This window comes from Podarcis bocagei (assembly GCF_964188305.1).
Source record: "Podarcis bocagei genome assembly, chromosome: 3".
Lineage (NCBI taxonomy): Eukaryota > Metazoa > Chordata > Lepidosauria > Squamata > Lacertidae > Podarcis > Podarcis bocagei.
In genome coordinates this window covers 96,574,584-96,588,790 of record NC_138127.1, presented here as the reverse complement: position 1 = coordinate 96,588,790, position 14,207 = coordinate 96,574,584, and the positions used below count along the sequence as shown (strand labels likewise).

At 42.9% G+C, this 14,207-nt stretch overlaps 1 protein-coding gene across 29 annotated transcripts in view; it reads left to right on the top strand.

The window, feature by feature from the left end:
• The window catches only part of NRXN1 (neurexin 1), a 1,024,248-nt gene that overhangs the window by 482,812 nt on the left and 527,229 nt on the right, over positions 1-14,207 (top strand). For 19 of the 29 annotated variants that reach the window (XM_081188367.1, XM_081188360.1, XM_081188362.1 and 16 more), the window contains 2 exons: positions 8,301-8,504; positions 11,769-11,795. In XM_081188367.1, coding sequence (XP_081044493.1) covers positions 8,301-8,504; positions 11,769-11,795 — 231 coding nt within the window. The remainder of the gene's footprint in view (positions 1-8,300; positions 8,505-11,768; positions 11,796-14,207) is intronic. The other 10 variants (XM_081188376.1, XM_081188372.1, XM_081188366.1 and 7 more) reach the window with 1 other exon arrangement.

The following is a 14,207-nucleotide window of genomic DNA, read 5'->3' as shown; positions in this document are numbered from 1 at the left end:
CTTATTTTAGAAGATGCAAGCCTTTGGCAGAAATCAAGTTATTTTTGATGCCTCCAGATTGTTCCTATTACTGGTGGACTGCGGCTGGCAGAGGGAGCCTAACTAGACTGTCAGATGAATTACAAAACTCTTCAGTTAAATATGCATGGTGTACCACCCTGTGGCAAAATCCTGCTATTACATATGGGACATTTTTCCTCCTCGCTGCTCCCCTCCCCATCCGCTTAAAGAGTGCAGCATTATGAAAAGAGAAAGAGAAGGAGGGAGAGATAGAAACCTACAGTTTTCAAAATAAAAAAAGAACTAGGGAATATTTTTACATATTCCAGCCACTGGAGAAAGGAACAAGCATATGCAAATCTACTATAAAAAAATCCACAAACCCCACCACCATTCTCTGCAAGTTTAATAGCATGCTTCAGCAAAAGGATTTGCAGTAAGTATCTTTGACAGGGCATGGAATTTCTTTCTGTTTACGTTGTTTGTCATCCCTCACAACGTATGGTTTGGGCATTTCCCCCAATATAATTTTCTGGAACACGGACCCTCCTCTGCTGGGACCGATACTAATATGATGTACTCACAGTGTTATCTGGCTGCTTGTCCTACAGAAATCAGTTGTGTGTTTATTCAGCTTCTGGAGTATTATACGCTACCCAAGGGTTTTTCCCTATCTTGGGGGTTGGGGAGGGAAAGGAACAGCTTTTCAAAGCATTGCTTCGCCTCCTTCCTGTAATAGTTGAATCCCAAATGGTCATGCATTAATATGATTACAGCGTTTGGAATTCCGTAAGCTACAGCAAAGGCAGTGCTTGCCACACAGAACTATTATTGCTCCTACCCATGTGCGGTTGCTGATAAACCGTTCTCGTTTGCCAGTAGACACGACAATTAAAATGTTGTTCGTGCCATTCAAAAAGGAAGCAATTTTTTTTGGGGGGGGGTGGAAAGAAAATATGTTCACATCAGCAAGCAAAGCCACTTCAGGGAGCATGTGGGGTGTGGGGGACTATGCTGGTTTGAATCGCAAATTTTAGAACAATGTAGCTAAGAACTAGGTCTGAAATACTTTGTCAGGTAGTGCAGGATGGAGATAGCACAACGCGGAGCACTCAAGATGCTGTTGGACTCCAATTCCCATTGTACCTGACTGTTGGCCATAACAGCTGCTGGGAGCTGTAGCTCAAGAGCATTTTATAGATTCGTGGAATTGTAGGGTTGGAAGGGACCACAATGCAGGAATCTTTTGCCCAACACAGGGCTTCAACCCACAACCCAGAGATTAGGAGCCTCATGCTCTTCGAACTGAGTGTCACCCATTTGGAAGGCGACACCTTGGCAACTCCTTATTTAGGGAGAACTACAGTAGATGGTGATTGGGATGCAGGTGGCGCTGTGGGTTAAACCATAGAGCCTAGGGCTTGCAGATCAGAAGGTCAGTGGTTTGAATCCCTGTGATGGGGTGAGCTCCTGTTGCTCGGTCCCTGCTCCTGCCAACCTAGCAGTTTGAAAGCACATCAAAGTGCAAGTAGATAAATAAGTACCACTGTGGCGGGAAGGTTAACGGCGTTTCCATGTGCTGCTCTGGTTTGCCGGAAGTGGCTTAGTGATGCTGGCCACATGACCTGGAAGTTGTACACCGGCTCCCAAGGCCAATAAAGCGAGATGAGCGCCGCAACCCCAGAGTTGTCTGCGACTGGACCTAATGGTCAGGGGTTCCTTTACCTTTAGCTTTACAGTAGATGGTAGCCAGTGCTCATATTTGAAATACAGCCAGTTGCGTGCATTAGAACCTATTCCAGCATTCTGTTCCCAACACTGGCCTGATGTTCCAAGAAGGGATGAAGGCAATAGTAGTGCCAAATCTGCCAATCGAAGTGGCCAAGTGGGAACATTTGGGGTAAGATGACCTTGTAGGTAAACTGGTCTCAAGTTGTGAAGGGCTTTATTAATTAAAGTTATTCATTTTTTAAAAAAGAATAAAATAAAGATGAACTCAAAGCAACTTAAAAAAATTTAAAAGCCAAGTTACAGGGAACCAGGCAGAGGGCGGTAGTGGCACCTGCCCTGTGGAACACCCTCCCACCAGATGTCAAAGAGAACAACTACCAGAGTTTTAGAAGACATCTGAAGGCAACCCTGTTTAGGGAAGCTTTTAATGTTTAATATTTTGTTGGAAGCTGCCCAGAGCGGCTGGGGAAGCCCAGCCTAATGGGCGGGGTATAAATAAATTATTATTATTATTATTATTATTATTATTATTATTATTATTATTATTATTATTATTATTATATAAGATATTTATTAAGATTTTTTAAGATATTACAATACAAAATGAAAAAAATACAAAATAAAAATGATTAAAAACCACTCCATTTTTCTATTATTTATTTTCCTTAGCTTGTTTCCCGGACCTCCTCATACCTCCCTTTTTTGTATTCCAGTTCAATTTGTTGGCTCAGCAAATCCTTACCCTCTTTGTCTATCCTAATCTTTGGTCTTAAAATAGTAACATTAGATTTTTCCCTATTAGCAACCCATTTTTCATATTCCCTTAAAGCATTACAGCTGGAAACCACTTAATTTCTATCCAACATCATTCTAACATTCATTAATTTTACAATATTTCTGTAGATAGTCTTTAAATTTCTTCCAATCTTCTTCCACCGACTCTTCTCCCTGGTCTCGGATTCTGCCAGTCATTTCTGCCAGTTCCATATAGTCCATCAGCTTCATCTGCCATTCTTCCAGGGTGGGTGAATCTTGTGTCTTCCAATACTTTGCAATGAGTATGCTTGCTGCTGTTGTAGCGTACATAAAGAAAGTTCTATCCTTCTTTGGCACAAACATGAAACTAAAGCAACATGAAACTAAAACAAAACAGAAAACATCCATCTACAAATAAAAGGAGGTCTGACACATCCTACCCACTAAAGGAGGCTGCAGGATCTGAAACACCACAAGTAAAAGGCCAAAAACCTGAAAATGATTAAAAATAAAAAAAATTGGCATGGCACCTAAAAGTAGGCATTGGTGGCACCTGGTGTGCTTCCCTGGGGAGAGCATTCCGTAAGTGAGGAGCCACCACTGAAAAGGCCTGTTCTGTGCACCTCCCTTGGAGAGAGCACACAGAGAAGGTCGTCAGATGAATGAATGAATGAATGAATGAATGAATGAATGAATTTATTAATATGGTCACAGACCAGCATCAACACACACAATATCACAGATAATAAAAATATCAGAAATACAAAGGACAATATGAGTATAACAAGGATTTAAATATAAAAATTAAAATTAATTATTAGCGTGCTCCCTGTAGTTAACATTTGGGGGTTTGTTCATTATGGGATACCACTTGCTTCCTGTGATTGATTGCAGACACACAGAATTTGGCTACATTTAATGTAGTCTTGGGATTCTTACCCTCTAGCAGTAGTTTTAAACTATGGAGTTCCGATTCTTTCCTGGACTTTTGCAAAACAGGTGTAATAAAAGTCAAACGTATATCCTCATGAAGACGACAACGTAATAGTACATGTAGAGCAGTTTCAACTTCCAACGAGCCACAAGGGCAGACCCGTGCTGTATATGGTTTACCCTCAAATCTGCCCTGAAGTAAGGCAGAAGGGAGAACGTTGAATCTGGCGAGGGTAAAAGACCGTCTGTATTTGGGTACCTGAAGACCTGACAGATAGTTAGCTGGAGAGAAACCTCTCCCATGGTCCCTTATTGCTGGGTCATTTCGCTCATGTGGCATTGTAATTCTACGTCCCAGATACACTGGCGAATTGTAGTCCTAGCTTTCTCGAAGCCTGTCGCTATCAGGGTCTGTAGTGGGATCCCCAAGCCTTTGAGCTTTTCCAGCAGTGTAGCTTTCCATTTAGATTGGTAGTTATCTAATAGGGTTAAAGGTGCCAGCCCAACCGGGAAGAAAATAAGCTTCAGCCTAGAATGAATCTTCAATATCCATATCCGAGTACTGATAGGAATTTGCCCAACCTCCAAACGGACCGCTATGTTGGATATGCAAGAGGGTATCCCCAGCAGGCAGCGGAAAAACTTAGTTTTAGTGGTCGTCAGATGATGAACACTAGGTTTGGGTGAGTTAATGTGGGGAGAGACGACATGTGAGGCATTGGGGTCCTGAGCCGCAAATGCAACCTTTAAACACCGAGGCCCAATTTAGTCACCGTAACATTGCCACCTGTGCTTTCATTTCAAGCTGAAATGAAATACAGAAAATGAAATGTGTGTTCATTCTCACACTCATTTGCTCATGACCCGAAGTGGTGCCACAGGGATCTCCCCCTTTTCAAAGATTCAGCTCTCGGATTGCTCTCTCCTTCGTTTTTAATGGAAATGGGGAAGGAGCTAGCATTCCTTCATCGTACAAGAATACAAGGAGCGTGAAATAGCAAAGACTTGGGGTGGGGGGTTTATGTCTCATAGCTCTGTATCTTTGGGGTCACTCATGCCCCCAAATTCATTGGTGGGTTGAATAGCAGCAGTGTCACCCTATGCACAACTATTCAGAAATTAGTCCCATTGAGATCAGTGGAGCTTTCTTCCAGGAAAACATGAACAGGATTGCAGGCTTAATAGTCTTTGAACCTGAAGTGTTCCATGCTTATTTTGCCACTGTAAGCCAGAGCTGATTATGCCAAAAGTAAAAAACATCAGGATAATCGCTGGATGGGTTTAATTTGTTTGTGGGAGCTGTAGCAGATGGCAGGACAGATGTCATGGCAATATAATTTGGCTTTTCTCTTTGATTTTTATTGGGGCTTGTGGTACGTGATTGCCTTTCGGCAGTGCCTTTTGCAGGTGTATGCTTTCAGCCAGGCAACAACAACAACACCAAAAAAGATAAATGTGCAAGATGACATTTATCAACAGAAATTATATGGGGGGGGGGGTGGCGGAGATGCTAGGATGCATGATTTTTCAGGGCTGCATATCTTGCATTTACTGTCAGTAAGCAGAGATGCTCAGGGGTGGGGGTTATTGGGGTTTTTTTTTTTGTTTTGATTATGTATTTTGTGGTTTTATATTCTGATTTTATCCTGTAAACCGCCCTGAGACCTGTGGGCATAGAGCAGTATATAATAGTAGTAGTAGTAGTAGTAGTAGTAGTAGTAGTAATAAATACTATTCCAGCTAAGAATATAAAGTCCAAAAGTTTTAAGCTGGACCACTTAGTTATATTTCAGCAAGTTAAAAAATAATAATTGATTAAAGGTATTGCATATTAACACTCGCCATCTGTAACGGAGCGCGTTACTTCCGGGTTTCGCTGCTCGCGCAAAATGACATCACGTGAAGAAGAAGAAGAAGAGTTTGGATTTGATATCCCGCCTTTCACTCCCCTTCAGGAGTCTCAAAGCGGCTAACAATCTCCTTTCCCTTCCTCCCCCACAACAAACACTCTGTGAGGTGAGTGGGGCTGAGAGACTTCAAAGAAGTGTGACTGGCCCAAGGTCACCCAGCAGCTGCATGTGGAGGAGCGGAGACGCGAACCCGGTTACCCAGATTACGTGACTACCGCTCTTAACCACTACACCTCACTGGCTCTCTACACCACACTCTCTCACGTGCATGCGCGGCAGCTGCAAACGTGACCCACGCACACACAGACGCACTGTCGCATCTTGCGTTCCATTTGGGATGTGAACGGGGTTCCGGAATGGCTCCCGTTCGCATCTCAAGGTACCACTGTTCTGGCACTTTTTTTTCTCTTCCAAATGTTAAAAGTGTGGCACTTTCTGTAACAGCTTCATGGGGAGTACCAGCACTTTCCCCCCCTGCAAAAAAGCACTGATTAAGTCAACGTACACAAACTCTTCTGGGTAATCTTAAAGTGTTAAACTGGGTAGTAGAAAGTGCATTATATTGTTAGTAAGCAAAAACAATCATTCATTGTTGCGACAGACTGTGATTATGTTTTGCTTCCCATTTCCCATTGGACAATAGCCTTATTATTATTAAAACATGCCTTCATCAATTAAAGCTGATCCCAAAGCTTTAGGAGGCAACCCCCACTGCACAGAATTAGATCTCAGTAGGGGTCTGCAAAAGCTTGTTACCGGCCAAGCTCAATGCAATCCAGCACCCATAGGAAGCTGCCTTATCCTGAGTTAGCTCATTGCTCCATCTAGCTTAGTTTTGCCCACACTGGCTGGCAGTGACTCTCAAGGATTTCAGGCAGGATTCTTTGCACAAGGGAGTGGACATGGAACGTTTTGCTTGCAAAACAGATGCTGTCCCGCTGAGCTATGGCTCTTCCCCTTGTGTGTGTTCCAAGGGGCCTGACGTGACAAACTTTGCAAAGCAGCAAAACCAGGAGGGGTTTTTTTGTGTGTGAGAGAGAGAACCTGTTGGGTCATCCTGGCCAATTGGTGAGTTTAATGTTGTGCAGAAACACACTGGGGAATACAGTGGTACCTCGGGTTAAGTACTTAATTCATTCCAGACGCCCGTACTTAACTTGAAACTGTTCTTAACCTGAAGCACCACTTTAGCTAATGGGGCCTCCCGCTGCCGCCGTGCCACTGGAGCACGATTTCTGTTCTCATCCTGAAGCAAAGTTCTTAACCTGAAGCACTGTTTCTGGGTTAGCAGAGTCTGTAACCTGAAGCATATATAACCTGAAGTGTATGTAACCCGAGGTACCACTGTAACAGGATTGTGGGTATTGCTTGTTTATGTTCTTCCATGCACTAGCAATAAATTTCTCCATTTCACACCAACTGCTGGATAACCCCTTTATTATTTACTTTTCAGAGGGACCGCCCTAAAACTTATTGTCCTGGCTCTCTCCCCCTGCCCCCTCCTGCAGCCCCCTAGATACAGCTGCCCCCTGGTGTTGTTTAATAAAGCCATTTCCTCTCTGTGCACGGTTGCATTCCCTGTGCAGAAACGATAGTATAATTCCTTGCCCTAGAGGCCGTGATTCTGCTTAATGAGCAGCGTATTATGAAGCATTTCTTCCAGTTGTTTGGAGCATAAACTTCTGCTCCAGTGGTGTTTAGTGTATACCAGTCTCCTTGGAACAGTAACCAGACTGCAGGGGAGGGCAGAAAAAAAGGGGGGGAAATGCTTCTAATGTACATTCCACAATAGGCAACCCAATCAGAAGAGATGCTACCCCAAGAAATAAATGTTCAGAAGTGTAACGATTGCTGCACCAAAATGCCCAACATGTATTGTATCTGACGAAGTGTGCATGCACACGAAAGCTCACACCAATAACAAACTTAGTTGGTCTCTAAGGTGCTACTGGAATGATTATTATTATTATTATTATTATGTATTGTGTTGCCCCAGCTTCAGTGGCCATACTGGGATACAATACTTGTCCTACAAGGGACGCGGGTGGCACTGTGGTCTAAACGGCTGAGCCTCTTGGGCTTGCCAATTGGAAGATAGGCGGTTTGAATCCCCACAACAGAGTGAGCTCCTGTTGCTCTGTCCTAGCTCCTGCCAACCTAGCAGTTCGAAAGCATATCCAGTGCAAGTAGATAAATAGGTACCACTGTAGTGGGGAAGGTAAACGGTGTGTCTGTGCACTCTGGTTTCCATCACGGTGTTTAGTCATGCTGGTGTTTAGTCATGCTGGGTTTAGTCATGCTGGCCACCTGACCCAGAAAGCTGTCTGTAGACAAATGCCGGCTCCCTTGGCCTGAAAGTGAGATGAGCACCGCAACCCCATAGTTGCCTTTGACTGGACTTAACCGTCCAGGGGTCCTTTACCTTTACCTTACTTGTCCTACCCCAGGCTTCCTCAACCTTGGCCCTTTAGATGATTTTGGCTTACAACTCCCACGATCCCTAGCTAGCAGGACCAGTGGTCAGGGATGATGGGAACTGTAGTCTCAAAACATTTGGAGGGCCAAGGTTGAGGAAGCCTGTCCTACACTATAAGATGCAATGTGGTACAGTGTTCGTCTTGGGCAGCAGGGGCTATTGTGTATACAGTTTTCACTCAGGTCCACTAAAGTTAATTTAGGCAGGAAACCCTGGGTTGTTGTTACAATGTTGGCAGCCGGCTGCCTATAAAAGCAGGTCGGCTGAGCTGTTTGCAGTTCAGTTCAGTTCCAGCTTACTATAAAGAACCACTTGGAGAAATCTCTGTCATCTGCTATGTCCACTCACAACTTAATACCTCAGGTGCCAAAATGTCTTGGGCTGGCCCTGCTTGACCCAGCAGTTTTTTTGACGATGCGACTCATGGCATTCGCTTGCATGCAGAAACACAAGCTTGTAATTCCTTCACAATCTTCCCTCTTGTCCGTTTTCAGAGGCAACTGTTTTAAGCTACGACGGAAGCATGTTTATGAAAATACAACTCCCCGTGGTGATGCACACCGAGGCAGAAGACGTGTCCTTGCGGTTCAGGTCTCAGAGAGCTTACGGCATTCTAATGGCCACCACTTCGAGGGAATCTGCTGACACACTGCGTTTGGAACTGGATGCAGGACGAGTTAAGCTAACAGTCAACCTAGGTAACGTCCCTCCCCGACTCCCACCCTGAAGTTAACATCTCAAACATCCTTTTTTGGTGTGCGTCTTTGCCTGCAAACACCTATTCAACAGCCTGTTGGCCACTGAAAAATCAAATGAAACAGAAATATATATATGCAGTTCTCATGCATATACATATATTTGCAACATGCATAAGTTCATTATTCTTTGAGTTTAATTTCATCTTTACACACTCCACCATAACCCACCATTATTAATTCTGAACTGCAGTCTGTTCTAAAAAGAGAAGACCACCAGTATTAGCAGGCAACTTATTTTTATTTTGTTAGCATCTTACCCAACAAGGTGGGTTTCTCAGCCCAGGATTTCCCATATTGCTGCGTTACACAAATAAATCCTAGTTCGAAACATATGCCCCTGGGTGCTGGGGAAGCTCAGTTGGTGTGTCTGCATTGCACATGCAAGCTTCATGCACAATTTTTCATGCAGCTTCTGTGAAGCACAGGATTTGGGTACCCAGAGAGTCAGTTCTTCTGATGGCAAGGGGGTGCAGGGTGGCAACTGGGGAAAGCTCCCTGGCCAAAGCCAGGCAGTCCACTCACACAAGCAGTTTAAAGTCAGATCTGCCATTCTATGCTCATGTACATTTGGGGCTCTAAGGCTGTGTACACACTCCGGTTGACTCTGCATCCAATGTGTTCACACTGCTGGTTTGTGAAGCCGTGTACACATGGTGTTAGCCACAATTCACACCTGCCCTGTAGTTTCTTGAGAAGTACTGTGTTTTGATTAGCTTTCCCCCACCCCAGACCTGCTTTAATCCAATTTGAGAACAGAAGGAATGCAAAGATCTCCACGCCCTTTTTACAAGCCAGTTTGGAACTGGATAGTGAACTTTCAACAACAGCCTAGCTGTGTGTGCCAGGTTGATCGGGCCTGAGACACACAGCCTGGGAATCTTTCTTTGCAAAAGGAAATGCCAGGATGAACAACCCACACAGAACTACCCACAAGCTTGGGGGGGGGGTCTACCTTTACAAGCGACTGTAGCCTTATACCAATATGACACAGCTTCAGATTTTTCTATTCCTTCTGAAAAGAAGCTCTAGAAAGGCAAAATTGAGTTATTAGCACACTAGCCCTAATATCCCCCCCCCTCTCTCTCTATCTCTCACTCTCACACACACACACACAGAGAGAGAGAGAGAGAGAGAGAGAGAGAGAGAGAGAGAGAGAGAGAGAGAGAGGAGTGGGGATATACACACACAAAAAGAGGATCCTGGAGTCAACGCACAATGAGCGACTTCCAAACACATCTGGCCGTAATGATGTGTACAGTGTCTTGCAAATGTGATTTGAAGCTCAGCTATAGGGAAAACAAACTTGCTGCGTTTTAAGCTGGTGATGTGTGCACAGCCCAAAATCACACTGTTGTCCTGAACAGTTTGCTCATGCGAACTGAGTTTGCCCCAACATATAACCAGAACCTACTCTGTTAAAAACCAGCAAGCTATTTAGCCCTTTCTAGTATGTTGTACTTGATTTTGGCTTAATGTGTTAGAACACATAAAATATACACAAGCAAGAAAAACCTGATTGCAGGCCACATTTTTGTTTATTTCTGGTCTTCTCTATAGAGCAGCCTGGCATTACATACTTTCAAATCCATCTCCCTCCCTCCTTTGATTTGATTTGATTTTTTTTAGAACTCCCCCCGCTACAACTTCATAGTGATCTTGTGTGTGTGTGTCACAAATAACACGACCCTTCAATGCCCAAAGTCTGCGGCCCTCAGCAAACAGCCATGTGAACACAAACCACATAAGCTCTCCTGCAGAAATAATATCATGCTTTCCTAGGTTTTTTTATAACATTTAGAAATAATTGATCGTTGCTTTATTCACCGAGGAACCAAATGCAAGTTTACCAGAACGACTTCCTTTTTTTGTTTGTGAGAGAGATTATTTTCAGGACTTTTTGTACAGCGTTAAAAACAAAACAAAACAAAACAAAACCCTTCCCTTCGGTGTGATTTCGCTTTTAAATTGCGAAAGTTGGCAGGGCAGAGTGATATATTCAAAATCCATTTTTTTTTTGTATAGGAATGCAAGATAATTGAATTTTGATTATATTAATTAGATTCTGCAATAGGGAGATCAAACAAGGACACTTTTCTTTAGCTTCAGATAGAGCCCTCTAGTGACATTTTGGAGTTCCTGCAAGCCGATGCATTATTTTAATAGTCTTGATGGTTGTAGGATAATGGCCAGGAGAGGGCTCTTTTAAGAAAGCTTTCTGTAGACAGAGGCATGTAGGTGATGTGCCTTGGCTGTTTGCCACCACTTTTCTGATGCGGTTGACGACACATGACAAACTCAGCTACATGGAAACAAAATCTAGGTTGTTATTTTTTTAAGAAATAAAAGCAATAATATTGATGATCCTCAAAGACCATGTAGAGGAACAAATCAGTATGCTGCTAATTTGAGAAGGGTGTTTCAATTTGCCCATACAAAGTGCACATTTCCCTTACATTATGAATAAAATAAAAGCATTGCCCCACCTGTTATTCACCACAAAGGCGGAAATAAATTTGCTAACGCTCACAAGCGAGATGTCGAAAAGCATCCTCTCAAAAGTCAAAGAGCAAATTATAATATTGCTTCGCTATAATCTATTAAAATAAGAGATTTCTAGAGGAGATGGCGAAGTCACTTTTCCTATGTTTACGACTTCAGTAAAAGCGAAGAGTATTTCCAAGGACTGAGAGACCATCTAAGGTGGTTGGAATATTACAATTACAATTTTAAGCTTTTAAAGTTGCATCCTCCTTTGAGGCATTAACTGTGATCCAGAATGTGTGATTATTGGCTTGGCTTGTACTATTCCCCATTGTGACGGAGCACTTTTATTATTTTTTAAATTAAAATTGAGAAGATTAATTTGTTCTTTCATATATGGGGGAGAAAGTGGCAGCCAGCTTAAATCCAGTATCTGGACCAGTTTCTCCACAAGCCTTTATTCCCCACTTAGATTTGTCACCATGTAGCTTTGTTTGAAATTGGCCATATTTTTTTTATCCTCTATTTCTACTCACTTCTATTTATAAAGTTTTTTATCACCATATATCTGCGTTCTATGGCAATACCGAAAGAATCTGAACACGCAGTGGCCATGTTTGCATGTGTCTGTCCCCGGAAGGGTGGACTGTGATTTTATTGGATGTCTGCAGCTATTACTTTGAAGGATAAATTTTCATTTCTCATCTATTCTTCCCCATCTAGACTGTATCAGGATTAACTGTAATTCCAGTAAGTGCCTATTCAAAATTTTTAAACTTATTGTTCCTCCATTTATGCAATATTCACAAACTTTAGATTAAGAAATGGTGTGCATCCTTTTTTGTTTTTGTTTGCATACTTAAAATGACTTGCATTTGAAAAAGATGTAGCAAATTCCATGGGTGTGAAAAGAAATCATCGCACATGGCTTGCCTTACCTGCCCTAGAGTTGCCTTGTCCCCATTCCCACCCCACCCCCTGAAATTTCAGACCAAACATATAAGAAGTTTCAAGGACAGTTTAAAGAATCATGCATAGAAATGCCACAGAGTCTTCTGTCATCTGCAGAGCATCCTTCAATTTCCCTAAAAGTCAAAGCAGTTGTGGAGGTTTTGCCCCTGTGTTCCAGTAAGACTAAATATGTCTTGTATGTGAGGAAAGGATGACTGTATACCCCTAATATTTCTCAATTACTGAGGAATTATCTGCCTTCTTGGGTTTTTTAAAAAAAAAGAATTATATTGAAATTTTCTCAAACAAATTAGAAACACATAATAAAAAACAACACAACACACACAACAGAACTTGATTGTGAATGTAGTCCTCTTTCCACTGGAGCCAACTCCAGGAGGCTGTGGGTGCTGGGTGCCCACAAAGTCAATGGGCAAATTTGAAGCCCTTGGTCGCGGGCACCCACAATATTTGGCACAAGATGGCACCTATGTCTGGTTCTGCTTGTTGTTGTGCAGTGGGAGGATTGAAGAGGCCACAATCATAGAGAAGAAACAGCAATCTAGAAGGCCAAAGGAAGTACTTCATACATTTTTAAGGTATCTTCACTCACCCTTTCTTCCCTGGCATCGGCGGCGGCACCTTTTTGTGGCACTCCTCAGATGTCAAAATGTCTTGGGCTGGCCCTGTCAGTCCCACTTCTTTTTCCAGTCAGAAGTTACAATTGCTGCATAAGTCTGCAGTCCTGTACACTGGGAGTAAATTCTGCTGAGCTCAGTGGAACTTACTTCCGAGTGGCTATGTATCGGATTGCACTGTACACGGGTCCCCCCCCTCAGCCCTCCAAATATATACATATTGAAATGAACTTTCACAGTGTGATATATCAAAATCTGTTTATGCAGTGTTCAACTGAAGGAATGGGTTCCCAAAACCTGAAACCTGACTGTGTAGTCAGTCTGAAACGGACCCCAAAATCCACATTTTTCCTCCTCCAAGGGAGCATTTCTAAAATGCATAAACTTGAGCTTTTGAGTCAATGTATAAACAGAAAGCCAGCTGTATAAACAAGTGCTCAAAGCGCTTTCCTTTATCAGTCCGTGACGGCAATGGATGGCCTTGGCTGTTCCAGTGGAGCAGGGATGGCACTCTGTCTATCTTATCTTACATCCTGACCACACTCTGATGCACAGACTTAGTCTGGGAACGGCGCCAGGAGTTGGTGACCTCTTGCTCCAAGATAAGGCGGTCCTGCCCTCTGGAGCAACAGAGGGCAAGCCTGTCCCATCTTCTTCTAGACACACCTTCAGATATTTGAAGACAGCATTAATTCCCTGCTTAACCGTCTCTTCCTCAGGCTAGGCTTTCAGCCGTTCCTCACAGGCCATGCTTTTTGGATCCCTCATTATCCCGATGTGCTTGTGGGAGAATAATGCACCCACTGAGCTCCATGTATGGAAGACAGCCACCTTCTCTTTCTATGGCATGGCATGCTCTACTTCTGCCATGGGAAATCCAAGGAATATTATCTTGATCATTGGATAGAATATAAGAACCCCTGCCCACATCAGCCTCTGCATATGTATCTCCTTGGAAGATTTTTGCCTCTGCCACCACTTGCAATGTTTTCCCCCACATTATTCTTCCATTGTTGATATTCTTACAAACCAAGAGTTGAACTCCCTGTTCCAAATAAAGAGGGCGTGCAGTCGATGATATTTTTTATGTCCCGCAAGATTATATTTGTGTGATGGCTTCTTTTACACACTAAATATATAAGATCTCTTAGACTGAATTGGTTTTTTTCCTATGTGTCTTACATCATGCTTGATAAATTTTTAACCTTTCTGATATTATTTGGATTAAGATGCTATGTTCTGAAAGAGGATTGTGGACTGTGATTTTATTTTGAGTCTGTGGACCTCCCAAACTTTCTATAGTAAGTACAATACATTCTAGTTTTCCTTTTGTGGTGGGCAGAGGTGTGGGAAGAGAGTGTTAAATGTTGCAGACGTTGTGGGACAAAAATAGCTATCATGCCCTTGTTTTAAACCAAGTGACTGAGGCATGATTGAGTCAAAGCTAAATGCTTCTTTTCCCCATTGATTTCTGTGGGAGAGACTTAAATATAACCTTAGCTCTCCCATGGAAGGTAAGTGGGTTCAAAAGTAGTTAACTTTGGCTGGAACATGTTTTGAATTTCCATTCAGG